The following is a 27,707-nucleotide window of genomic DNA, read 5'->3' on the forward strand; positions in this document are numbered from 1 at the left end:
TTTCTTTTTATTCGTCTTTGTGATTATACTTTTGACAGACGGGTGAACTGAAGCTCCTGACTGGGGGACAAAAAAACGTTGTGCACGTTGCTCAGGCAACGACCAGATGTGTCACTAAGCATGCGCAGTTAGAGCGGCCGCGCCCCCACTCTGGCGACGCATGCGCAGCTAGAGCTGCCGCGCTCACCGCCCCTCTAGCCGCGCATGCGTATTTAGAGGCGTCGCGCCCCGCCCCCCACTGTTCGAGCATGCGCGGCGAAGAGCCGTCGCCGTGGCAGCGGACGGGCCTGTGGGCTGGGATGGCAATGGAGGCCCTGGGGGAGGCCGGCTTGCACTTTGACGAGCTCAACAAACTGAGGGTCTTGGATCCTGAAGTGGCTCAAAACACGACCGAGCTGAAGGAGGAGTGCAAGGACTTTGTAGAAAGTAGGTACCAGGAGGGAGCTCGGGCACCACAAGGGAGTTAAGGGGAGAGGGGGGTCAAGCTACGATGGAAAGGAGAAAAACAGCATTTGTATAGCGCCGTTCACCACCGTAGGACGTCCCAACCCGGTCCGCGGCCCAAGGTATTCTTTTCGAAGTTTAGTCGTTTGTAGGATACGTGGCAATCAAGTGTGTGCACAGCGAGATCCCACAAGCAGCAAGGGTTTGGGGTGAGAGATAAATATTGGCAAGAATACTGGGAGATTTTCCCTTTCGGAATACCATAAGAAGCCTTACAAATACCAGGTTAAAGTCCAACAGGTTCATTTGGGATCACTAGCTTTCGGACCATAGCTCCATCAAGAGATGAGGAAGGCATACTGTGCTTACCACATCTTCGGAATACTGCCATGGGATGTTTTATATACAACCCAGAGGGCTGCCAACTTGTGTTTAAGGGCTCATCCGAAAGACCCTACCTCGGGCAGTGCAGCTCTCCCTTATGTACTGCACTAGAACATTACAGCGCAGTACAGGCCCTTCGGCCCTCGATGTTGCGCCGACCTGTGAAACCACTCTAAAGCCCATCTACGCTATTCCCTTATCGTCCATATGTCTATCCAATGACCATTTGAATGTCCTTAGTGTTGGCGAGTCCACTACTGTTGCAGGCAGGGCATTCCATGCCCTTACTACTCTCTGAGTAAAGAACCTACCTCTGACATCTGTCTTATATCTATCTCCCCTCAATTTAAAGCTATGTCCCCTCGTGTCGGTCTGAAGTATGAGCTCAAGTCTCTGGGACATGGATCATTACTTTCTGATTTGGAGATGTGTGTTCATCACGGCTGATACCGAGAGTATACATTACTCTGGGCACTAGTGGGTAAGATTGCAGAAGAAATCAGCCTTTCTGAGGTGATCTTGCTAAAGTACAAATGAAAAAGATATCTAGAATTATTAATTTGGAACGCTAGTACAAGAACTTGAGATCAAAGATAAATTTAGGAATGATACCCTCACCCGACATCTAGACAGATTACCTGACGATTTTCACTTTACTCTTTGTGGCAGGTTGCTGCGTGCAGTTAGCTCTATGTTTCCTACATTACAATAGTCACACACAGCTTGGGCTAAATGGACCCTCTATGTATTTTCTTCACTTATCACATACCCCAGTTCTGCCGACTTAGCTTCATTTTTGAACAACTTCTCACATTTCGTATCATGGTTTGCTGGTGCATTTTGTTCTAAACCGAATAGATTAAAGATTTCTGGAAGCCCAATGCAGTCAGCTGAAACCTCAGTAAATATGTTTGCTGCTGTATCTTATTGACAGTTTACCTATGAATGTAGATATTTTTAAATAATTCACTATATAAAGTACTTTGAGATGCTTCTGAGAGACATAATGAGGTATTCTGTGAAGTTCAAGATTTTTCTTAGGTTGAAAGAACTCTAACCATCTATCAGATCGGGAGAAAGGAAATCAGATCCTGGGACTACACCTGTGTGAATGAGGTCCTGATCACCTCAGTCACTGAATCTCTGTGAACCACCTGTACAAATGTGGACCTCATTTAATTCAATGCAGTGTCACTGTTTTGTGAAAATTGGAATGAAGTTTCGACCCTCTTGTCTTCTATTATCTGCCAAAAAAAAAATCTATAAGATTGATAGTCGTTTAACGCAGTAAGATATCCCAAAGCACTGTGGCAAGGAACTTGTCTCCCAGCCCCTCAAAGCTTGTCCACCATGTATGAAGTACCAGTTAGAAATGTGATGGAATACTCCTCAGTTGCTTGGATGGGTGCAGCTTGAACAACACCCAAGAAGTTCGAAACAATCCAGGACAAAGAAGGCTGCTTTGTTCTCACACCATTCACCACCTTAAACATTCATTTCCTCCACCATTGGGGCACTGTGTGTAAGCGGCCTACAAGATGCATTGCAGCCACACCCAAGAGTCCTTCGACAGCACCGCCCAAATCTGTGACTTCTTCCATCTAGAACAAGGCAGCAGGTGCATGGAAACACCACCATCTAGTCATAGTTATTTTGGCATGGAATGAGGCCATCCGGCCCATGCTGGATCTCTGTAGAACAAGCCACCCATTTGGCCTGCATTGATATTATCTTCAAGTGTATTTAATTTCCTTTTGAAATCATTGATCACCTCTGCTCCACTGCCCTCTTGGCAGCTAGTTCCAGCTCATTACCGCTTCTTACATTTAAACAGTCCTCCTTTCACATCCTCCCACATCTTTTGCCCAAAACATGAGATCAGTGTTTCTTAGCACTTGAATGAGAATAGTTTTTCTTGTCCATCTTTTCTAAACCTTCATAATCTTGTACACCTCTATCAGACTTCCCTTCAATCACCTTTGTACAAAATAGAACATCCACAACTTCTAAACTTAGTTAAATTCCCTCATCCCAGGAACTAATCTGGTAAATCTCCTCTGCTATTCTCAAGGACCACCACACTCTTCCCAAAGTCTGTTTACCAGATCTGGATGTGATACTCCAATGATGACCTAACCAGAGCTTAAGAAAGATTCAACATAACATCCCTGTCTCTGTACCCAATAGTTTTATTTATTAAGCCCATGATCCCATATGCTCTGATAACTATCCTTTCGATCTGTCCTTTCCCCTTGAAAGATCAATTCTTTTTAAATCCACCCCCCCAACCATCACAGACCCTTTGTCCCAGCACACTCTTTAGAACTATCATTGCCTCTCGCTGTTCCTCTATTAAATTTAATCTGTCATGTCTACCCATTTTGCTAACAGTCTATGTTCTGTTATCATAGAATTTACAGTGGAAAAGGAGGCCATTCGGCCCATCCAGTCTGCACTGGCTCTTTGAAAGAGCACCCTACCCAACTACTGTTGTGGTTGACTGGTATCTTCACTATTTGCCATACCTCCAAGTTTGGTATCATTGGCAAATTTTGAAAGTTTATTCTATATTTCAATGTCTTAGTAAATTCATTTTATTTTCTGTCCATGAGCCAATTTTTATTCAAGCTGGGAATGATTCTAAATACCCTATCTATGGGCAGCACGGTAGCACAGTGGTTAGCACAGTCGCTTCACAGCTCCAAGGTCCCAGGTTTGATCCCCGGCTTGGGTCACTGTCTGTGCAGAGTCTGCACGTTCTTCCTGTGTCTGCATGTGTTTCGTCCGGGTGCTCCGGTTCATGCAGGTTAGTTGGATTGGCTATGATAAATTGCCCTTTGTGACTAAAAAGGTTAGGAGGGGTTATTGGGTTACGGGGATAGGGTGGAAGTGAGGGCTTGAGTGGGTCGGTGCAGACTCGATGGATCGAATGGCCTCCTTCTGCCCTGTTATGTTCTATCCCATATGTCTTCTTTTTAAAAATAAATTTAGAGTACCCAATTCAATTTTTCCAATTAAGGGGCAATTTTAGCATGGCCAATCCACCTAACCTGCACATCTTTGGGTTGTGGGGGCGAAACCCACGCAAACACGGGGAGAATATGCAAACTCCACTCGGACAGTGAGCCAGAGCCGGGATCGAACCTGGTACCTCGGCGCCGTGAGACTGCAGTGCTACCACTGCGCCACCGTGCTGCCCTTCCCATATGCCTTCTTAACCACCTTATCTACCCATCCTGCTATTTCAGCAATCTTTGTACCTCACCTCAAGGTCTTTCTGGTCCTCTATATCTCCTGGCATCCTACTGTTCATTGTGTATTCCCTTGTTAGTCCTCCAAAACTGCAACACCTCATTTTTCAGGGTTAAATTCCATTTGCCACTGTTCAGTCCATCTAATCAGCCCATCTATATCATCCTGTAATCTAAGGCTTTCCGCCTCACTTTTAACCACACTACCAATTTTCAGTGAACTTGCTGATTATACCCCCCACATTCCTGTCTAGATCATAAATGTACACTAAAAACAGCAAGGGACCCAGCACTGATCCCTGCAGTACACCACTGGACACAGGCTTCCAGTCAATAAAACAAACTTCGACCAATACCCCTCTGTCTCCTGCCACTAAGCCAATTTTGGATCTAATTTGCCAAATTCCCCTGGATCCCATAGACTCTTACCTTCTTGTTTAGTCTCCAAGTGGGCCCTTATCAAAAGCCGTACTAAATCCATGTAGACTGCACTGCCCTCATCTACACACCTTATCAGCTCCTTGAAAAATTCAATCACATTTGTCAGCCATGATCTCCCCTGACAGCCAACCTTTTACGTGGTACTTGGTCAACAGTTTTCTTAAATCCAGAGAGACACCATCCACTGCATTTCCTTCATCGACCTTGGTTTTATTCTTCAAAGAATTCAATTTGATTAGCCAAACACAATCCACCTGGTACAAATCCATATTGGCTGACCTTAATTAATGCAAACCTCGAAGTGCCTATTAATTTTTTAAAACCTGTTTATTGTTTCTAACACCTTCCCCACCACTGATATTAAACTAACCAGCCTGTAGTTATTACGAATGTCTTTACACCCTTTCTTGAACAAGGGCATCGTATTTGCTGGCAATCCTTGGACACCTCCTCTGTATCTAGGGAAGATTACAACAAACCCTTCTACTATCTCCAGTCCCACTTCCCTCAGTAACCTGGGGTGCAAGGCATCGGTCCAAATGAATTATCCATCTCATGCCGTTACAGTACATCCTGCCACTCAGTTTTCACCCCATCTGTTACCTCTGCCATATTTGCTTCCACCGATATTTTGTTAGCATCCTCTTCCTTAGCAAACACAGATATAAAGTACACATTAAGTATTCTAATCTTGCCTGTGCTGTGCCTATAAGCATATATTGCCCTCATACTATTTACATGCTGGTAGAAGATTTTTGGGTTCTCTTTAATGTTAACCACCACATGCAAATTCCCCTCCAAGTCACACTCCTGACTTGGAAATATATCACCATTGTTCCTGCATTGTTGTGTCAAAACCTTGGAACTCCCTTCCTAACAGCAATGCAGGTGTACCTATGCCACTGAACTGCAGCAGTTCAAGGAGACAGCTCACCCCACCTTGAGGGCATTTGGGGATGGGTAATAAGTGCTGGCCTTGTCAATGACGCCGACAGCATCGGGGGAGGTTGGGGATTTATGGTCGTTCAGATTGATGTTTTTGGTCTTCTGATATTGTTGTGCATATATGTAAAAAGCCTTGAATAAAAATATTTCTAAAAATAAATGATGCCCACAGCTTATGAATGAATAAAAGAAAACTGAACCAAAGAAGGATTTTAAGGGGTTTCTAAAACTTGATTGGCAATATATTTTAAGAAGGACTGTAAGACGGTAGAGGGGTTTAGGACGGGAATTCCTGAGCCTAGGTGACTGCAGGTTCAGCGAATGGTGGATGGCGAGAGTGGGATATGCATAAGAGGCTAAAGTTGGAGGAGCACAGAGTTCTTGAAGAGTTGCTAAAGTTTGGAAGTGGAGGGAAGGCGAATGTACAAAGAGTCTGATTTGGAAGATGGAACATTGGAACTCTTGAGCTTGGAAATCAAGATGTGGAGATGCCGGTGTTGGACTGGGGTGAGAGCACAGTAAGAAGTCTTACAACACCAGGTGTCTTACAACACTTGGAAATCAAGGTCACAGAGGTGATGAGACCATTGGGGCTTTTTTAAATGGAGGTGATGATTTTGAAGTCAATACATTGGGAACTGGTTCCGGGTGCGGCGATGACCAGATGAGTCGCATGTTTCGGCAGCTCCCGGTGAAACGGACTTTTGGGCTCTTGATAGGAGCCCCAACGGCAAGTTTGACGGCTAAAAACACTGTGCAGTAAACCAGAAGGGAATCCCCCCTGGATACGGATGAAAAAAGGAGGAGAAAGTGGCCGGATTGCAGTGGATCCTTTAGAACAGCGGCAAGGCAAGCAAAAACCAAGATGGCGTCGGAAGGTGGCAGTTTAACATTGGGCCCTGAACAACAAGAGTTCTTGAAATGCTGTGTGGAAGAGCTCAAAAAGGAAATGAAGAAAGAGCTGTTGGCCCCGATACTACAGGCGATTGAAGGGCTAAAGGAGGAACAAAAGACCCAGGAGCAGGAGCTTCGGGTCGTGAAGGCAAAGGCAGCCGAGAATGAGGATGACATACAGGGCCTGGTGGTGAAGACGGAGACGCATGAGGCACATCAGAAACGATGTGTGGAAAGGTTGGAGGCAATGGAGAACAACGCAAGGAGGAACAACCTGAGGATTCTTGGTCTTCCTGAAGGTATGGAGGGAGCGGACGTCGGGGCATATGTGAGCACGATGCTGCACTCGTTAATGGGAGCGGAGGCCCCGGCGCGTCCGTTGGAGGTGGAGGGAGCATACCGAGTGATGGCGCGAGGGCCGAGAGCAGGAGAAATTCCCAGAGCCATAGTGGTGAGATTCCTCCGTTTTAAGGATAGAGAAATGGTCCTTAGATGGGCGAAGAAAACTCGGAGCAGTAAATGGGAGAACGCGGTAATCCGCGTTTATCAAGACTGGAGTGCGGGGGTGGCGAGAAGGAGGGCGAGCTTTAATCGGGCCAAGGCGGTGCTTCATAAAAAGAAGATAAAATTTGGAATGCTGCAACCGGCAAGACTGTGGGTCACATATCGAGGGAGGCACCACTACTTTGAGACGGCGGATGAAGCGTGGACTTTTATTGTGGAAGAAAAACTGGAATGAGCGGGTTATTAAAAAGAAAGTTTGAACAAAGTGGTGGGGCGAATGTGGGGGGCAAAGAGGGGGGTTAAAAAGGGGGAAAGAGGAGTTTTATGTACTAATCCTGCGATGTGGTAACTTTTCTCTCTCCCACAGGTGGTGATGGGGGGAGGAGGGGAGGTGGAGGAGATGGGGCGTTGGCCATTGGGGGCGGGGCCAAGGGAGAAGCGCGGGCTTGGTTCCCGCGCTATGATAATCATGGCGGGAATAGAGAAGCAGGAAGGAGGGGGCGTCGCACGGTGCGAGCCGAGGTCACGGGGGGAAGCCGAGGTCGGCCAGAGTTTGCTGACTTCTGGGAGCAACATGGGGGGAGTAATTACGCTGCTGCTGGGGAGAGGGGGGAGCTGGTATGGGAGAGGATGGGCGGGGGGGCACCGCCTGGGGGAGATACAGCTGCGTGGGAACCGGGTGAGGAGCTGGAAAAAGGTGATGGCTAATCGACAAGGGGGGGGGGGGGGGGTAGGAAACCCCCCTACCCGGCTGATCACGTGGAACGTGAGAGGGCTGAACGGGCCGATAAAGAGGGCACGGGTACTCGCACACCTTAAGAAACTTAAGGCAGATGTGGTTATGTTACAGGAAACGCACCTGAAACTGATAGACCAGGTTAGGCTACGCAAAGGATGGGTGGGGCAGGTGTTCCATTCGGGGCTAGATGCGAAAAACAGGGGGGTGGCTATATTAGTGGGGAAGCGGGTAATGTTCGAGGCAAAGACTATAGTGGCGGATAACGGGGGCAGATACGTGATGGTGAGTGGCAAACTACAGGGGGAGACGGTGGTTTTGGTAAACGTATATGCCCCGAACTGGGATGATGCCAATTTTATGAGGCGGATGCTAGGACGCATTCCGGACCTAGAGATGGGAAAGCTGATAATGGGGGGAGATTTTAATACGGTGTTGGAACCAGGGCTGGATAGGTCGAAGTCCAGGACTGGAAGGAGGCCGGCAGCAGCCAAGGTACTTAAAGATTTTATGGAGCAGATGGGAGGTGTAGACCCGTGGAGATTTAGCAGACCTAGGAGTAAGGAGTTCTCGTTTTTCTCCTATGTCCATAAAGTCTACTCGCGAATAGACTTTTTTGTGCTGGGTAGGGCATTGATCCCGAAGGTGAGGGGAACGGAGTATACGGCTATAGCCATTTCGGATCACGCTCCACACTGGGTAGACTTGGAGATAGGGGAGGAAACAGGAGGGCGCCCACCCTGGAGAATGGACATGGGACTAATGGCAGATGAGGGGGTGTGTCTAAGGGTGAGGGGGTGCATTGAAAAGTACTTGGAACTCAATGATAATGGGGAGGTCCAGGTGGGAGTGGTTTGGGAGGCGTTGAAGGTGGTGGTTAGAGGGGAGCTGATATCAATAAGGGCACATAAAGGGAAGCAGGAGAGTAAGGAACGGGAGCGGTTGCTGCAAGAACTTTTGAGGGTGGACAGACAATATGCGGAAGCACCGGACGAGGGACTGTACAGGGAAAGGCAAAGGCTACATGTAGAATTTGACTTGCTGACTACGGGCACTGCAGAGGCACAATGGAGGAAGGTACAGGGTGTACAGTACGAATATGGGGAGAAGGCGAGCAGGTTGCTGGCACACCAATTGAGGAAAAGGGGAGCAGCGAGGGAAATAGGGGGAGTGAGGGATGAGAAAGGAGAGATGGAGCGGGGAGCGGAGAGAGTGAATGGAGTGTTCAAGACATTTTATAAAAAATTATATGAAGCTCAACCTCCGGATGGGAGGGAGAGAATGATGGGCTTCTTGGATCGGCTGGAATTTCCCAAGGTGGAAGAGCAGGAAAGGGTGGGACTGGGAGCACAGATCGAGGTAGAAGAAGTGGTGAAAGGAATTAGGAGCATGCAGGTGGGAAAGGCCCCGGGACCGGATGGATTCCCAGTCGAATTCTATAGAAAATATGTGGACTTGCTCGCCCCGGTACTGACGAGGACCTTTAATGAGGCAAAGGAAAGGGGACAACTGCCCCCGACTATGTCTGAAGCAACGATATCGCTTCTCTTAAAGAAGGAAAAGGACCCGCTACAATGCGGGTCCTATAGACCTATTTCCTTCCTAAATGTAGATGCCAAGATCCTGGCCAAGGTAATGGCAATGAGAATAGAGGAATGTGTCCCGGGGGTGGTCCACGAGGACCAAACTGGGTTTGTGAAGGGGAGACAGCTGAACACGAATATACGGAGGTTGTTAGGGGTAATGATGATGGCCCCACCAGAGGGAGAAACGGAGATAGTAGTGGCGATGGATGCCGAGAAAGCATTTGATAGAGTGGAGTGGGATTATTTGTGGGAGGTGTTGAGGAGATTTGGTTTTGGAGAGGGGTATGTTAGATGGGTGCAGCTGTTGTATAGGGCCCCAATGGCGAGCGTGGTCACGAATAGACGGGGATCTGCATATTTTCGGCTCCATAGAGGGACAAGGCAGGGATGCCCTCTGTCCCCATTATTGTTTGCACTGGCGATTGAGCCCCTGGCGATAGCGTTGAGGGGTTCCAAGAAGTGGAGGGGAGTACTTAGAGGAGGAGAAGAACACCGGGTATCTTTGTATGCGGACGATTTGCTACTATACGTGGCAGACCCGGCGGAGGGGATGCCAGAAATAATGCGGATACTTGGGGAGTTTGGGGAGTTTTCAGGGTATAAATTGAACATGGGGAAAAGTGAGTTTGTGGTGCATCCAGGGGAGCAGAGTAGAGAAATAGAGGACCTACCGTTGAGGAAGGTAACAAGGGACTTTCGTTACCTGGGGATCCAGATAGCCAAGAATTGGGGCACATTGCATAGGTTAAATTTAACGCGGTTGGTGGAACAAATGGAGGAGGATTTCAAGAGATGGGATATGGTATCCCTGTCACTGGCAGGGAGGGTGCAGGCGGTTAAGATGGTGGCCCTCCCGAGATTCCTCTTTGTGTTTCAGTGCCTCCCGGTGGTGATCACGAAGGCTTTTTTTAAAAGGATTGAAAAGAGCATCATGGGTTTTGTGTGGGCCGGGAAGACCCCGAGAGTGAGGAAGGGATTCTTACAGCGTAGCAGGGATAGGGGGGGGCTGGCACTACCGAGCCTAAGTGAGTATTATTGGGCCGCTAATATTTCAATGGTGAGTAAGTGGATGGGAGAGGAGGAGGGAGCGGTGTGGAAGAGATTAGAGAGGGCGTCCTGTAGGGGGACTAGCCTACAGGCTATGGTGACAGCCCCATTGCCGTTCTCACCGAGGAACTACACCACAAGCCCGGTGGTGGTGACTACACTGAAGATTTGGGGACAGTGGAGACGGCATTGGGGAAAGACTGGAGCCTTGGGGGGGGTCCCCGATAAGAAACAATCATAGGTTTGCCCCGGGGGGAATGGATGGGGGATATGGAATGTGGCAAAGAGCAGGAATAACGCAACTGAAAGATCTGTTTGTGGATGGGAAGTTCGCGAGTCTGGGAGCGCTGACCGAGAAATATGGGTTGCCCCAAGGGAATGCATTCAGGTATATGCAACTGAGGGCTTTTGCGAGGCAACAGGTGAGGGAATTCCCGCAGCTCCCGACACAAGAGGTGCAGGACAGAGTGATCTCAAAGACATGGGTGGGGGATGGTAAGGTGTCAGATATATATAGGGAAATGAGGGACGAAGGGGAGACTGGCAGATGAACTAAAAGGGAAATGGGAAGAAGAGCTCGGGGAGGAGATCGAGGAGGGGCTGTGGGCAGATGCCCTAAGCAGGGTAAACTCGTCGTCCTCGTGTGCCAGGCCAAGCCTGATTCAGTTTAAGGTATTACACAGGGCGCATATGACTGGAGCACGGCTCAGTAAATTGTTTGGGGTGGAGGATAGGTGTGCGAGGTGCTCGAGAAGCCCAGCGAATCATACCCATATGTTTTGGTCATGCCCGGCACTACAGGGGTTTTGGATGGGGGTGACAAAGGTGCTTTCAAAAGTAGTAGGAGTCCGGGTCGAACCAAGCTGGGGGTTGGCTATATTTGGGGTTGCACAAGAGCCGGGAGTGCAGGAGGCGAGAGAGGCCGATGTTTTGGCCTTTGCGTCCCTAGTCGCCCGGCGCAGGATATTGCTAATGTGGAAAGAAGCCAAGCCCCCGAGGGTGGAGACCTGGATAAATGACATGGCGGGGTTTATAAAGCTAGAGCGGATTAAGTTCGTCCTAAGGGGGTCGGCTCAAGGGTTCACCAGGCGGTGGCAACCGTTCGTCGAATACCTCGCAGAAAGATAGACGGAATGGAAAAAAGAAGGCAGCAGCAGCAGCCCAGGATCGGCGGGGCGGGGGGGGGGGGGGGGGGGGGGGGGAGGAGGAACCAGAAGGACTTGCAGGGTTGTTAATATATACTGTATAGTATGTATAGGTCGTTGCTACAGATAATTATATATTGGACTGTTAAATTATATTTTTGGAGAGTGTTACTTGTGACAAGGCAGTTGCCAATTAGGGCTAGTTTTCATTTTTGTTATTTATTATTTATTCATTTTTTGTTTATAAAATAGGTCATTGTTATTTGTGTTGTTATAATATTGTGTAAAGGATGCACAATGTACTGTGTTGGTTGACCAAAAATTTTCAATAAAATATTTTAAAAAAAATACATTGGGAACTGGGGATTGGTGAGGGTAAAAGAAGAGCATGACTTTGCATGGGCTAACATACAGGTGGTAGAATTTCAAAATAAGTTGGTGTCTGTTAGGGTGCAGGTTGAGTGGCTAACTGGGAGATCCTTTCCTTTGATTCAGCCTCACCAAGGATATTGATCCAGTTACCTTCACTTAATATTTTCAGCACTGTTTCCTCGCCTTAATAAAACTAAAAAGCAGACAAACTGCTTTTGTAACTTTTGGTTCAAGCTAATGCTGTTTGTGTAAAATAAACAAAACCAGTCCTGGATTTAAATCGGACAACTTTCCTGTAGCATCTGAACTGTTAACTTTCTTGAATGATTTTATACAGAGAGAGAAGAGATACCAGTCAATGCTAATATAGTTAACTATAAACCATAATTGGATTAACTGGGAAAAGAGCCAAAAATCAAACTGCAATATGGCTTGTGGTTTCATAGAACCCCTACAGTGCAGAAGGAGGCCATTCGGCCCATTGGGTCAGCACCGACCCTTTGAAAGAGCACCCTATCTAGGGTCAGGCCCCCACCCTATAACCGTAACCTAGTAGCCCGACCTAATCTTTTGGACACTTAAGGGGCAATTTATCATGGCCAATCCACCTCAGCTGCACATCTTTGTACTGTGGGAGGAAACCTATGCAGACATGGGGAGCAAGTGCAAACTCCACACAGCCCAAGACAGGAATTGAACCCTGGTCTCTGCCACTGTAAGGCAGCAGTGCTAACCACTGTGCCACCATGCCGCCCTAATACAATTTCTAATACAATTGTAGAAAAGTTTACTGTGTAAGCAATATAATTGAATGAATGATTATTAACAGAAGGATTAAACGTAAAATAATAGCTAACAAAGTAGACTTTCCTAAAAGTGTTGAAAATGATGTTCTGTAAAGCTTTTCTTGCTTGCTGTATTAGAACTAACATGAATATCATATAACGGTTATTTGCTTTAAACAGTGCTCCTCGTGTATTAGGAAAAATACATTGTAAATTGGTAACCTAAATTAGGTGTTATACACTACTTAATGTTAACAGTAAGATCAATTGCAGATTGACATTCAAACCACATCCTTCCTGTGTTTCCTAGCTGTGAAGAGATTGAAATGCAGGAAGGATGTGGTTTGATTGTTTTGGCTGAATTTAAATGTTGTCTAGACAGTTTAGGTGAAAACGTTGTCACTCATTAGCAGGTGATTGGCCCAAGATAAATATCTCTTGAGAGTCTCGCTTCATTTCCCAACAGTGTGTGAAAAACAAACACCTTTTGTAATCTGTTGAATTTATGAACCATAAACCAAGCTTGCAAGAATGCCACCAGAACCTCTGGAAGCTGAATTCAAAATGTTCATGTTGCCATACTGTGGAAATATTGTAATTTATTTCCTGCTGTGACTCATCGGGAATTCAAGGTATTAATTAGTGAAGAACATTTAATAATGCACCTTGTTTAAAGTTGTGAAATAATTTCAGTAAGAACTCGAGTTTTGGAATTCAGAAGAAGATGAATGGTGAATTGAATACCATTTTTTTTGCAGAAATATACTTTATTAATCAAATATATAAAGAAGATTACAAATATTTTAAAATGACCATCATAGAGAGTGCAATAATATTCCGGTTGTCTACATAGATCATGCTGCGCTCCGAGGTGCTTCAATGCAGTCAAAGAAAATTACAGACATTTCAAAATGGTCATTAAAATAATCTTTTTTTATTATTGTCACAAGTAGGCTTACATTAACACTGCAATGAAGTTACTGTGAAAATCCCCTAGTTGCCACACTCTAGCGCCTGTTCGGGTACACAGAGGGAGAATTCAGAATTCACCTAACAGCACGTCTTTTGGGACTTGTAGGAGCCGGAGCACCCGGAGGAAACCCACACAGACACTGAGAGAACGTGCAGACTCCGCACAGACAATGACCCAAGTGGAAATCGAATCAGGGACCCTGGTGCTGCGAAGCAACAGTGCTAACCACTGTGCTACTGTGCCACCTGATGCAAATGATGCAATGGTATTTAAGTTGTCTACATGGATGAAGATGCACTGAAATGCTTCCATACAATTGTGATACATGTAATAGTCACCATATACATTCAATGTGACTCATTGAGCCTGAGAGGGTTCTGTACAATTCCCCAACTCTCAATTCACTATGGGTGAAAGGTCTTGGACAGCGACCTTCCCCCATTGTGACTGTGGTGACCGCCCCAAACTTTGATGCATCCCTCAACACGTAGGCCTGGACACGGGAATGTGCCAATCTGCAACATTCGGTCGGGGACAAATCCTTGTGCTGGAAGACTAACAAGTTTTGGGCAGACCAAAGAGTGCCTTTCACCGATGATCCTCCCGAAACAGCTGATGTTTGTCTCGGTGTCTGTCCTTGGGAACAACCTGTAAAGCACCGAGTCCTGCGTCACAGAGCTGCTTGGGATTAGCCTTGATAAAAACCACCTCCTTTCTCCCTCTCTTGTGCTCTCTCTCTCGCAACACCCAGAGACAGGTACAACCTCAGGACAGGTACAACCTCAGCACAAAGTGACACGTGACACACTGAGGATCTACGCACCGCTTGATGCAGCCACATACAAAGGTGCTCATCAGGATTAGGATGATGTTGGACAAATTGTTTCCACTTTAGAGGTTTGCGCATTGTGTCTCTGAACGCAGTCCATTTTTGGCCTCCAGATGAAGTGGAAAATGGCTCGGGTGATAGACACAGCGCAGGAGTGAGGAGTGAGGAGTGGGCCAGACGTACAGTAACATCACACCTGATGACCACATTCTTACCTGAAATTTGGAGGGAGCGTCGCTCCAACATACCCAGTTTTTGTTTCCTAAAACCTACTTGTTTCTTCTGGTTTCTGTCACATGCCCTAGTCCCTCCAAACCATATGCCCAAGCACCTTCAGGCAGTGTGACCAACAGGGTAAAGGGTACAAGGGATCGGTCAGCCCAGTTCCCAAAGAAAATGGTCTCGCCCTGGTTAAGTGTAAGATTCATATTGCTGATTGGGAAATAGGGCACACAATTTGGATTGTGGAGTGGCAGTGCTTCCATTTCATTGAGTGTGACAGCATAAAATGGTCGTTCTACACAAGATTATGGATTATTGTCATCTTTGATTCCAATTTAAAGAGAATTGATGAAACCACTGTCTAATACCAAATCATCATGTTTTGCAGGTGCAGTATATTTTGGGCACAGCATAGCATCCAGAGATTTGGATACATAGAAGATAGGAGCAGGAGGAGGCCTTTTGGCCCTTCGAGCCCGCTCCGCCATTTATCCCGATCATGGCTGATCATCCAAGTCAATAGCCTAATCCTGCTTTCTCCCCATAACCTTTGATCCCATTCGCTCCAAGTGCTAGATCTGGCTGCCTCTTGAATTTATTCAATGTTTTAGCATCAACTACTTCCTGTGGTAATGAATTCCACAGGCTCACCACTCTTTGGGTGAAAAACTGTTGTCTCATTTCTGTCCCAAATGGTTTACCCTGAATCCTCAGACTGTGGCCCCTGGTTCTGGACACACTTACCATCGGGAACATCTTCCCTGCATGTCTAGAATTTTATAAGTCTCTATGAGATTTCCACCCCCCCACCCCTCCCTCATTCTTCTGAACTCCAGTGACAATCCTAATCTAGTCAATCTCTCCTCATGACAGTACCCCCCATCGCTGGCATCAATCTGGTAAACCTTCGCTGCAATCCCTCGGGAGCAAGAACATCCTTCCTCAGAAGAGGAGACCAAAACTGCACACAATATTCTAGGTGTGGCCTCACCAAGGCCCTGTATAATTGCAACAACATATCTCTGCTCCTGTACTCGAAACTTCACACACTGAAGGCCAACATACCTTAGCCTTCTTTACACCTGTTGCACCTGCATGCTTACCTTCAGTGACTAGTGCACAAGGACACACAGGTCCCGCTGCACACTCCCCTCTCCCAATTTACAACCATTCAGGTGGTAATCTGCCTTCCTGTTTTTGCTTCCAAAATGAATAACCTCACACTTATCCAAATTATACTGTATCTGCCATTGATTTGCCCAACCTGCCCAGATCATGCTGTGGGTAGGTGGGACATGTAAAGGAATGCTGAAGGCAGTATAAGGATTGGGACTGTCTCGGGCAGCAGTGTTAGACTTTGATAATGCACGTGTCATGGAAGGTGGGGAGGTCAGATGTACTTTTAGACAATAACGAAACAGGTTTGCATTGTAGAAGCAAAAGTTGAACTCTCACTCTTTAAGTTTCTACCAGTGCCAATAAGGTATACTGAGCTCTGAAACCAAACATCTACCAGAACAGTTTGTGTATTGGCATGTTGTAGCTAGTTATATTGTGGTATGGTTATAATCTGCAATTTTTAAAAACCATTTTTAATCTTTTCTTCAGAAATAGGCCAGTTCCAGAAAATTGTTGGTGGTTTAATTGAAATAGTCGATCAACTTGCTAAAGAAGCTGAGAATGAAAAGATGAAGGTAATGTTCCTCAGGATATAATACTGACATTTTATATATACTACATTGTAGCAAAGAAGCGGCAGTGCTATCTGCTTTTCACTATTAATTCAAACCATTAATATGAAGCTTTGAACAGTCAGACAACGGAAGTGATCACGTAATGTGAACAGTTTTGGTCCCCTTACAAAAGGAAAGATATTCTGGTATTGGAGGCAGTCCAGCGAAGGTTCACGAGGTTGATCCCGGGTATGGAGGGATTTTCTTATGAGGAGAGGTTGAGTAGATTGGACCTGTACACATTGGAGTTTAGAAGAATGAGATGTGACCTCATTGAGACATATTGGATTTACAAGGGTTCGACAGGATGGATGTGGAGAGGATGTTTCGTAGAAACAGAAAATAGGAGTAGGAGGAGGACATTTGATCTTTCGAGCCTGCTCTGCCATTCATCATGATCATGGCTGATCATCCAACTCAATAGCCAGATCCTACCTTACCCCTGCCCCCATATGTTTTGATCCCCTTCGTCCCAAGTGATATATCTAACTGTTTCTTGAAAACATAGATTCACAGAATCTCTACAGTGGAGAAGATAGCCATTCGGCCCATTGAGTCTGCACCGACCCTTGGAAAGAGTACCCTATCTAGGCCCACACCCCACCCTATCCCTGCAACCCAGTAATCCCACCTAACCTTTTGGATACTAAGGGTCAATTTGGCATGGCCAATCGTCCTAACTTGCACATCTTTGGACTGTGGGAGGAAACCCACGCAGACGGGGAGAGCTTGCAAACTCCACACAGACAGTCGATCTAAGGCCGGAACTGAACAAGTGCTAGCCACTGTGCCACCGTGCTGCCCAATGTTTTGGCCTCAGCTACTTTCTATGGCAGGCAGCAAATTTCACAGGCTGACCACTCTCTGGGTGAAGGAATTTTGCCTCCTCTCTGCCTTAAACGATCTACCCCGTATCCTCAGACTGTGACCCTTGGTTCTGGACATCCCACCATCAGGAACGTCCTTCTTGTATCTAGTCCTGTTAGAATTTTATAGATTTCTATGAGATATCTCCCCCCCCCCCCCCCCTTCATTCTTCTGAACTCCAGCAAATACAATCCAAACTGACTCAATCTTTCCTCAGACGTCAGTCCCACTATTTCAGGAATCAGTCTGGTAAACATTCCCTTTTTCTGCATTCACTATTCCAAGTGTGGCCTCACCAAGGCCCTGAATAATTACAGCAAGACCACCCTGCTCCTGCACTCGAATCGTCTTGCTATGTTGGCCAACATGTAATTTGCCTTCTTACTGCCTGCTCCACCTGCATGCTTACCTTCAGCGACTGATGTACAAGGACACCCAGGTTTGTTGCACATTTCCCCTCTCCTAATTTATGGCCATTCAGATAATCTGCCTTCCCATTTTTGCTACCAAAGTGGATAACCTCACAATTATCCAAATTATACTGCATCCACCATTTATTTACCCACTCAACTTGTCCAAATGTCTGCACCCTCCTCCCATCTTATTCGCACCCAGCTTTGTCATCTGCAAATTTGGACATATTACATTTTGCTCCCTCATCTAAATCATTAATATATATTGTGAATAGCTGGGGTCCCAACACCAATCTCTGGGGTACCCCACTAGTCACTGCCTGCCAATCTGAAAAAGACCCATTAATTCCTACTCTTTGTTTCCTGTCTGTCAACAGCTTTCTGTCCATCTCAATACACTACCCCTAATCCTATGCGCTTTTGTTTTACACATCTCTTATGTGGGACTTTGTTGAAAGCCTTCTGAAAGTCCAAATAAACCACAACTACTGGTTCCCCCTCGTCAACTCTACCACTTACATTCTCTAAGAATTCCAGTAGATTTGTTGAGCATGATTTCTCTTTCAGAAATCCATGCTGACTCTGTTCAATCCTGTCACTGTCTTCCAAGTGCTCTGCTATAGAATCTTTGATAATGGATTCTACAGGGGAAAAGTTTATTCAGGATGGAAGCTGTTCATTGCTTTCTTTAAAGATCTGTTTGTGGCCAGCTATCAAGGTGGTGAGGGGGAGAGATTGGTGCTCTGGGGTTATAATAGTTAATTTGTATAAACAAAAAATTACAAACTCTAATATACTTGAATATTTTTCATATGTTTGTGAAATGTTTTACATTGTTTGGAATACAATATATTAAAAAAAATAATGGATTCTAGAATTTTCCCCACGTCCAACGTTTGGTTGACTGGTCTATAACTCCCTATTATTTCTCTATTTCCCTCCATAAATGGCGAGGTTACATTAGCTACCCTCTAATCTGTAGGAACTGCTCCAGAGTCTATAGGATCTTGGAAGATGACCACCAATGCATCCACTATTTCTCAGGCCGTTTCCTTAAGTACTCTCGGATATAGATTATCAGACCCTGGGGATTTATCGGCCTTCAATTCCATCAATTTCCCCAACATCATTTCTCTATTAATATTGATCTCTTCAAGTTCCTCCCTCTCACTAAACCCTGTGTTCCCCAATATTTCTGGTTTGTCATTTGTGTTCTTTGTGAAGACAGAACCAAAGTACGTATTTAGTTGGTCAGCCATTTCTTCCCCATCATAAATTCCCCTGTTTCTGACTGTAAGGGGCCTACATTTGTCTTCACCAATATTTTTCTCTTCACAGACCGATAGAAACTTTAAAAGTCAGTTTTTATCTTCCCCGCAAGATTACTATATTTTCTCTATTTTCCCCTTCTTAATCAATCCCTTGGTCCTCCTTTGTTGAATTCTAAACTGCTCCTAATCCTTAGATCTGTTGTTTTTCTTGGCCAATTTGTACACTTCTACCTTGGATCTAATACTATCTCTAATTTCCCTTGTAAGCCATGGTGGCCATCTTTCCCATTTTAACGACGTTATGGTGGTTAGCACTGCTGCCTCACAGCGCCAGGGATCTGGATACAATTCCGGCCTTGGGTCCGTGTGGAGTCTGCACGTTCTCCTCATGTCTGCGTGGGTTTCCTCCAGGTATTCTGGTTTCCTCCCACAATCCAAAAATGTACAAATTAGGTGGATTGTCCATGCTGAATTACCACTTTACATCCAAAGTTGTGCAGGTTAGGTGAGCTTATGGTGGGAGAGTGGGCCTAGGTAGTGTGCTCTTTCAGAGGGTTGGTGAGGACTCTGAGCTGAATGGTCTCCTTCTGCACTGTATAGATTCTATGGTAGTGAATCTGTGGAATTCTTTACTGCAGAGCTGTAGAGGCTAGTTCGTTAAGTATGTTCAAAGCTGAGATAGACAGATATTTAATCAGTAAGGGAATCGAGGGTTATGGGTTCGGGAATAAGGCTGGAAAGTAGAGTTAAGGATTATATCAGATCAGCCATGATCTCATTGAATGGTGGTGCAGACTTGATGGGCCAAGTGGTCTATTTCTGCTCCTATGTCTTATGGTAACTATATCCCTTTTAGGAGTGTACACGCCTGTGTACTATGCATAGGCTAAACAAAACACAACGGAACTGGGACTAGGTGGTGCTTTTGATTAATTGCACTAATTACAAATCATAATCATACAGTACAGAAGAGGCCCTCCAGTCCATTGAGCCATCACAAAACAACACTAAATCTACACTAACCCCACTTCCCAGCACTTGGCCCATAGCCTTGAATGTTTTGACATTTCAAGTGCTCATCTACGCACTTTTTAAAGGTTGTGAGGTTTCCTGCTTCACCTAGTCCCCAAAATGTACATTCCAGACTCCCACTATCCTCTGGGTAAAAATGCTTTTCCTCAAACCCCCTCTAAACCTCCTGTCCTTCACCTTAAAACTATTCCCCCCCCCCCCCCTGTTGACCCTTCAACTAAGGGGAATGCCTGCTTCTTAGCCACCCTGTTCATACTCCTCATAATCTTATACACCTCAATCAGGTCACCCCTCCGCCTTCTCTGCTCTAAAGAAAAGAACCCAAGCCTATCCAGCCTCTTTTCAAAGCACATCACCGCACACTCTTCAGGGTTAAATTCCATCTGCCATTGAGGAAGGTAGCACAGTGGTTAGCACTGTTGCTTCACAGCGCCAGGGTCCCAGGTTCGATTCCCGGCTTGGGTCTCTGCCTCCTCTAAACCCTTTACACTATGACTATCCCAATTAATGTTGGGGGAAGTTGAAATCCCCCAAGATAATTAGCCTATTACTTTATTTTAAAACATTTTAAATTTTTTTTTTTTTTTTTTTTTAGAAATTTAAAGTACCCAACTCATTTTGTTTTCCCAATTAAGGGGCAATTTAGTGTGGCCAATCCACCTATCTGCACATCTTTGGGTTTTGGGGGTGAGACCCACACAGACATAGGGAGAATGTGCAAACTCCACACGGACAGTGACCTGGGGCCGGGATCAAACACGGGACCTCGGTGCCGTGAGGCAGCAGTGCTAACCACTGTGCCGCCCCATATTTAGCCTATTATTATTTTATTTTTAAAAATATTTTTATTCTCCTTTGTCACATTTTGTCCCAAGTTTACACTCCACAATAATCAGTAACGAATGCAATGTCAATCCCATATCATTAACAACGCACTGTCTGTGCGGAGTCTGCACATACTCCCCGTGTGTGCGTGGGTTTCCTCCGGGTGTTCCGGTTTCCTCCCGCAGTCCAAAGATGTGCAGGTTAGGTGGATTGGCCATGATAAATTGTCCTTAGTGTCCAAAATTGCCCTTAGTGTTGGGTGGGGTTGCTGGGTTATGGGGATAGGGTGGCGGTGTTGACCTTGGGTAGGGTGCTCTTTCCAAAAGCCGGTGCAGACTCGATGGGCCGAATGGCCTCCTTCTGCACTGTAAATTCTATGAAACAACGATCCCATCCTTCCACCAAACCCCCAAACATTAACCCGCATGTTAACATAAACAAATGACAAAAAGGAATCCGGAATCACCCATAAATTATTATTATTTTTACACACCAGTGAATTGTCTACATATCTGCGCCTCTATTGCCCGCTGTCTGTTTGGGAGCCTATAATATGCTCCCAGCAGTGTGACTGCCCCCTTTTCATTACTAAGCTCTACCCACAAAGTCTCATTTGAAGACCCTTCCAAGATATCATCCCTCATTACTGTAGTAACTGGCTCCTTCATTAATGCAACACCATCTCCTATATTACACCCTCTCCTGTCTTGCCTGAAGACCCTACACCCCGGAATGTTGAGTTGCCAGTCCTGTCCCTCGCTTAACTATGCCTCTATGATGACGATAATATCACAATTCCACATGCCAATCCACGTCCCCTTAACACATCAGCCTTACCTATAATACTCCTGGCATTAAGGCCATCCAGCCTCACCTTATTCCCTTGGAACTCAACATGGCAAAACTTGGTTCCTTTACTATAGTACACTGTGTCACTATTGTACTAATGCTCTGTTTTCCCTCCCCCTGCCAAACTAGTTTAAACTCTTCCCAATAGCATTAGCAAAATCACCCACAAGGATATTGGTCCCATTCTGGTTCAGGTGCTCACTGTCCCGCTTGTACATGTCCCTTTTCTCCCAGAAATTGTCCCAGTGGCCCAGGAATCTAAAACCCTTCCTCCCTCCCTCCTGCACCAGCTCTTGAGCCACACAGTCATCTACCCTAGTATCCTATTTCTGTACTCGCTAACACTTGGGGCCAGGAGTAATCCAGAGATTAAAAAGCAGGACCTCAAAGGTTGTAATCTCCTGCCTAGCTCCCTGAATTCTTGATGCAAGACCTCATTCTTCATTCTACCTACATTGTTTGTACCACTGTGTACCACGTCCTTTGACTGGTCATCCTCCTCCTCTAGGATGTCCTGCAGCCATTCAGCGATATCACTGACCCCAGGGAGACATCACATCATACTGGAGTCATGTCTGCAGCTGCAGAAACACTGGTCTGTTCCCATAATTAATGAATCAATTACACTAATCACTGTCTGTGCGGAGTCTGCACATTCTCCCCGTGTCTGCATGGGTTTCCTCCCACAAGTCCCGAAAGACATGCTTGTTAGGTGAATTGGACATTCTGAATTCTCCCTCAGTGTACCCGAACAGGCGACGGAGTGTGGCGATTAGGGGCTTTTCACAGTAACTTCATTGCAGTATTAATGTAAGCCTACTTGTGACAATAAAGATTATTATTATTATTAATGCTCCTCCTTCCTCCCCTCCTGTACAGTCAGGCTGCTTGTGGAGCGGGAAGCTTGGTTCTGACTTGAGGAGCCACCTTCCAAAATAGAAAGCCAATTTGAGAGCGGGATCCCAAGGGACTCCTGCACTATCTGCCTATTTCTCCAGGACTGCCTGGTGGTCACCCTTCTTTCCTCCAGTCCCTTGAACTGCGGAGTGACCACCTTTCTATGTGCTATCCACATAACTCTCTGCCCCGTGGATGCGCTACAGTGTCTCCAGCTGGTGCTCGAGTTCTGAAACCCGGAGTTCAAGTTTCTGCAGTTGGGAGCACTTCCTGAACATGTGGTCATCCAGGATGGCGGTATGGTCTATGACTTCCACATGTGACACAGTCCACTCCGCTGATCTCATCTGCCATGTCTTAAACGCACTTAATGTTACTTGCTAACTTTTCAGATTATTTAGTCTTAAAAGATAATCCTCTTACCTTAGTCTCCTTGTCTCATTCTAATTTGTCCTATGGAAGTATCCACCTTGTCTGAAGATATAAAATTCCTCTAAATAATCTAATGGAACTGAGCAAAAAATATAAAGAATTTGTGCCATGTAGTGGGAAATACGAATGCTCCCCATCATGGAGGAATCTAATGGAGTAAGAGAAAATAACTGGCTTGGTGGATTATTAAATGTCTCATAGGGACGTTAATTAATTCTTTCACCATCTGCAGGCCATAGGTGCTCGAAATCTTCTGAAATCAGTTGCTAAGCAAAGAGAAGCCCAACAGCAGCAGCTCCAAGCTTTAATAGCTGAAAAGAAAATGCAGCTCGAAAGGTCTGTAAGAATTTTGTATCTATCTCATAATACTAAAGGAGAATTGAGCAAGTGCTTTGGATTAATCCACTGTAATGGTACTGTTAAATGCAACCATTTTTCTGCTGGTAGATCATTTTGCTATTGACTATCATTAATTCTTACTACTTTATATTTTGTAACATTATTGTTCAAATAAGGAGAATAAGATTAAAATGTTCATTGTGCCATAAGCCATGTGCAAACAATATTGGACTTGGCCTAAAAATCTGCATCTGCATCAGGTACTCTTGTAGGCCTGCAGGGCCAAAGATAGCAAAAGATGTGTGACTGGCCATAGTATTTTTTAAAAATCAAAATCGCCTTCCTTTTAGAATTGCTAAACAATTCCAGGACTATTGGGGTGGCCATTCCTCGGTTTCTGGCCACCTGTCAAAACAGATTGCTCTGAAGTGCTAGCAGAAGTTGGGATGTGACTAATTTTCTTTTGCTGCCTTCAGTCTGAATGGCTGTGAGGAGACAGCAAAACTGAGTGGCTTTTCTCAGCTTTTGTCTAATTTAGGACTAAATGTAACATTTAGATTAAAATTCTAGTTTTTGCAACTAACAACCGAGGTGATAATAAATAGATCCCCAACAACTACTTGCAAATGACACAGTCCATTAACAAGGTGCTTCAGAGCAGTTAATAGACAAGAATTGCCACAGAGCTAAAGGAAACACTAGGACATAGGAGCTAGGATCAGCAGTAGGCCATTCAGCCTGTTGAGCCTGCTCAATCATTCATTATGCTCATGGCTGGTCCTCATCTTCAATGCCATAATCCCACTTTCTCCCCTTACCCCTTGATGCCGTTAACATCTTTTAAAAAAATCTCTTTTGAACACATTCAGTGATTTGGCCTCCACAGCCTCCTGTCGTAGAGAATTCCTCAGGTTCACTACCCTTTGAATGAAAAGAGTTTTCTTCTTCCTCAGTCCTAAATGATCTACCCTGTATCCTGAGACTAGATTCCTCAACCCAGGGAAAACATCCTCCCTGAATCTAGTCTGTCCAGCCGTGTTAGAATTTTATGTGTTTCGATCAGATCTCCTCTCATCCTTCTAAACTCTGAATACGGGCCCAGTTGAACCAATCTCTCCTTACAGGACAGTCCCGCCAACATACCAGTCGCCTTCCTAACTGCTTGCTGCACCCGCCTCTCCACTTTCACTGACTGGTGTACAAGGACACCTGGAATCCTTTGTACATCCACACTTCCCAATATAACACCATTTAAAGAAAACGCTTCCTTTCTGTTTTTCACGTCAAAGTGTATAACTTCACAGTTAACCGTGTTGTTTGCAACTGCCATGTGTTTGCCCACTCGCGCAACTTGTCTCAATCACCTTGAAGCCTCCTTGCATCCTTCTCATAACTCTGCCCAGTTTTGTGTTGTCAGTAAACTTGGAAATGTTGCATTTGGTTCCCTCATCCAGGTCATTTAGCCCAAGCACTGAGCCATGCAGTACCCCACTTGTCACTGCTCGACACTCAAAGACCCATTGATTCCCACCCTCGGTGTCCTATTTGTCAACCAATTCTTGATTCATGCCAATATATTACTCCCTATCCCATGTGCTTTAATTTTGCCCACTAGCCTTTTATGAGGGACCTTATCAAAAGCTTTCTGAAAGTCCAAATACACACCATCTGGTTCTCCCTATCTATATTCTAATAGTTACACCCTTAAAAAACTCTTGTAGATTGGTTAGGTTTATAAACCTATGCTGGCTTTGACCAATCCTGTTAATGCTTCCCAAATGTTCTGTTATCACGTTATTTATAATAGACTCTAGAATCTTCCCCACTACTGATGTCAGGGCAGGTGACCAAACACTTGGTCGGAGAGGTGGGTTTTAAGGAGCTGGAGATGTAAAGAGGTTTGGCAGGGGAATTGCGGTGTTTAGGTAGCAGAAAGCAAAAGGAAAAAGTGACGTGAAGGAGATGGAGGTGCACTGCATGCCAGAGTTGTAGGCACTTGACGTTCTTGGAGGTTTTAGGGGTGGAGGAGTTTACAGATCAGGAAGGAGAGGTTTGAGAAATTTGAACCTGAAGATGAGAATTAATTTCATTGTGGACAAAAAATGGTGGTAATGTACAAAGAGGTGTGTCTGGAATATAGAGTTTAGTTGACCGGACTAAACTTGTTTTAAGATCAAGTTCAGTGTGCCACTTTGAGGCTGTGGTTCGGAGTTTTAAAAATGAAACTATTGTTTCACAGTTTTTTTTGTGAACCCCCAGCTGTGTGTGTATGTGTGTATAACTTGCACAACTTTAAAGATGGCTCATCAACACCGTCTCCAGGGCAATTAAGGATGCACACTAAATTCTAGCCTTTCCAGCAATATTTATATGAATTTTTAAACAAGTTGCCCATTTTGTGTTGTAAGGTAATTCTCAGACAGGTGGAACTGTTATGTGTTTAGTCTGTTAGACTAGGTGCCAGGGCTGTGCAATAAACAAATGGTTTAAAAAGTCATCAGCCTGAGAATAGTTCTTTAAAAGGACCTGAGTGATACTCCAAGTACCCCAAGTGATTGTTAAGCTGGACAAGAGCCAGGCACAGTAACCACCCTGCCCTTTTTAAAATCTGTCTTGCCGCACTGGGAAAATCTCAGGCCAGCTGTGTTGCCACTTCAGTTACAAACCGCTCTGTAAGCTCTTTGATTTAATGCATAATGTTTTCTCACTCAGACTTTCTCCATTCTTATTCTTCAACAGAAATAAACTCGTGTTTTGTTTTTTTTTTAAAAATGACATTCTGAATTGAGTTTGTTATACTTAATTTTTTGTCTCAGTTATCACAGGCAATGATTTGCGCAGTCTTTCATTGCAAGGATCAACTTGCAGAAATGCGTAAAGAGTGCAACTTTTCTTTCAGAATAGAATAATAACAAATGTAGAATCACTAAATGCTAAAATGGGTGCAATGTGTAACATGATGGTTCTCTCTGTAGGTACCGGATAGAGTATGATGCACTGTCAAAAGTAGAAGCTGAACAAAATGAGTTCATTGATCAGTTCATTCTCCAGAAATGAAATGGGAAGGAGAGACACTAATGAAAATGCTTTGGCTGTAAGGATGCAATGAAGTTTGCAGTGATTATTCCATTGTGACACATTCCACCAAAACAGTGGTTTCACAAAAGTGTAATTATTTAATATATATCAAGCAGTTATTTCTATATTGCAGGTTTGTACGTGTTCTTTTTGACCTACATAAGCAATTTGCAGTGCACAATTTTAATGATGACATTTCCACAAGCATTAGAACATGATCATTTCACATGTAAATATTTTGTTATCCCAAATTATTTTATATATTTTGTTATCGTTTATAGTTTGTTTAACTTGTGAGATCGTGGTCTATACATTTTTCAGAGTGTCCTTTTGTCAGCATGAATAAAATTGATATTTGAAGCTGTGCCTTACCCATTACAGCTGATTCTGGTGTCACTGTGCACTATGTGGTTGCCTCTGATATAAGGAAAGCAAACTAGCCAAAATAGTGGCTTGATCTGCTACCCCTAACAGGAAATACAGATAACATTTAGCACTGGGCTGTGCCCCATAGCCTCTGTTTAAATGAGTAATGTGGTTTCAGTATTGCTAGCTTATCTGAAGCTACCTTTTCCCATCGCACCCCCCAATTCCTCAGTACTGCAAATGTTTTGTGAATTTATCCACAAAGTGGGGAAAGTGATTTTTACGATATGTGTGAGGCATGCACATGTTCTGCCTCTTGTTACTGAATCCTCAGTATAAACAGAGCAGATTTGGTACAGTGAAAACCAGCATTGCTCATCTTTCCCCTTATTATTGAACCATTCAAAGTAGTTCACTCCAGGTGCTGGATCTGCCTCGGTGTTGCTAATTCTTGGAAACATCCCACCTACAAAGAACACGAGTGAATCTGATCAACTCCTCTCTCAATTATTACAACTCTGTAGGTTCGAGGATCATATTGTTAATCTGAATGAAAATTCAGTCTATTTTACCGCTGTAAGTTATTAGGATAATTATTTCACGGCAATCTCGAAGTTCACTTTTTATTACCGTTACACTAATGCATATTTAATACACTATAATGCTGCTCCACCTAAAAAATACTGAATAGATTTATTTCTTTCTAACTCGGTGGAAACACCGTGCAAGTGACCATTTCAATTGATATTTATATAAATCCAATAAGAAGGTATACTGCGGTCTCCAAAGCTAAACACAATCCTCACGTAGGGACCAAAGTATTTCAACAGAATTTAATTTAGCTGTGATTATACACTACAATAATATTTGAAATAAATATGAATATCAACATTTATATTATTTTTCAGTATTTCTCCAATTGTATTACACACTGAAGTTTTACTTGTGGTTCAACAGCTTGCAGCCCATTAAAATATCTGTGTATAATTTTTCACTTACTATGTTCATGTTTTTAAAAATTAAGTAAAGAGTAGTTGAGTATAATCG

The 27,707-nt window shown here is 44.7% G+C and overlaps 1 protein-coding gene across 2 annotated transcripts; it reads left to right on the forward strand.

Annotated features, from left to right (window-relative positions):
- Positions 1-243: 243 nt before the first annotated feature.
- Positions 244-27,647, forward strand: ift20 (intraflagellar transport 20 homolog (Chlamydomonas)). 2 transcript variants are annotated; one of them, XM_072469768.1, is made up of 4 exons: positions 244-426; positions 16,167-16,252; positions 23,110-23,213; positions 26,192-27,647. In XM_072469768.1, the coding sequence occupies exons 1-4, from the start codon at positions 249-251 to the stop codon at positions 26,271-26,273; spliced, it is 450 nt and encodes a 149-aa protein (XP_072325869.1). In that variant the 5' UTR covers positions 244-248; the 3' UTR covers positions 26,274-27,647. The 2 variants fall into 2 exon arrangements, with proteins under 2 accessions (XP_072325869.1, XP_072325870.1); XM_072469769.1 differs by lacking the exon at positions 23,110-23,213.
- Positions 27,648-27,707: the final 60 nt, after the last annotated feature.

The sequence above is a fragment of the Scyliorhinus torazame genome, chromosome 12 (assembly GCF_047496885.1).
Source record: "Scyliorhinus torazame isolate Kashiwa2021f chromosome 12, sScyTor2.1, whole genome shotgun sequence".
Classification (NCBI taxonomy): domain Eukaryota; kingdom Metazoa; phylum Chordata; class Chondrichthyes; order Carcharhiniformes; family Scyliorhinidae; genus Scyliorhinus; species Scyliorhinus torazame.

Coding starts and splice junctions, on each gene's coding strand:
- ift20 (XM_072469768.1), top strand. CDS start 249: ATGCGCGGCGAAGAGCCGTCGCCGTGGCAGCGGACGGGCCTGTGGGCT. Junction 427..16,166: donor GTGCAAGGACTTTGTAGAAA/GTAGGTACCAGG, acceptor TCTTTTCTTCAG/AAATAGGCCAGTTCCAGAAA. Junction 16,253..23,109: donor CTGAGAATGAAAAGATGAAG/GTAATGTTCCTC, acceptor CACCATCTGCAG/GCCATAGGTGCTCGAAATCT.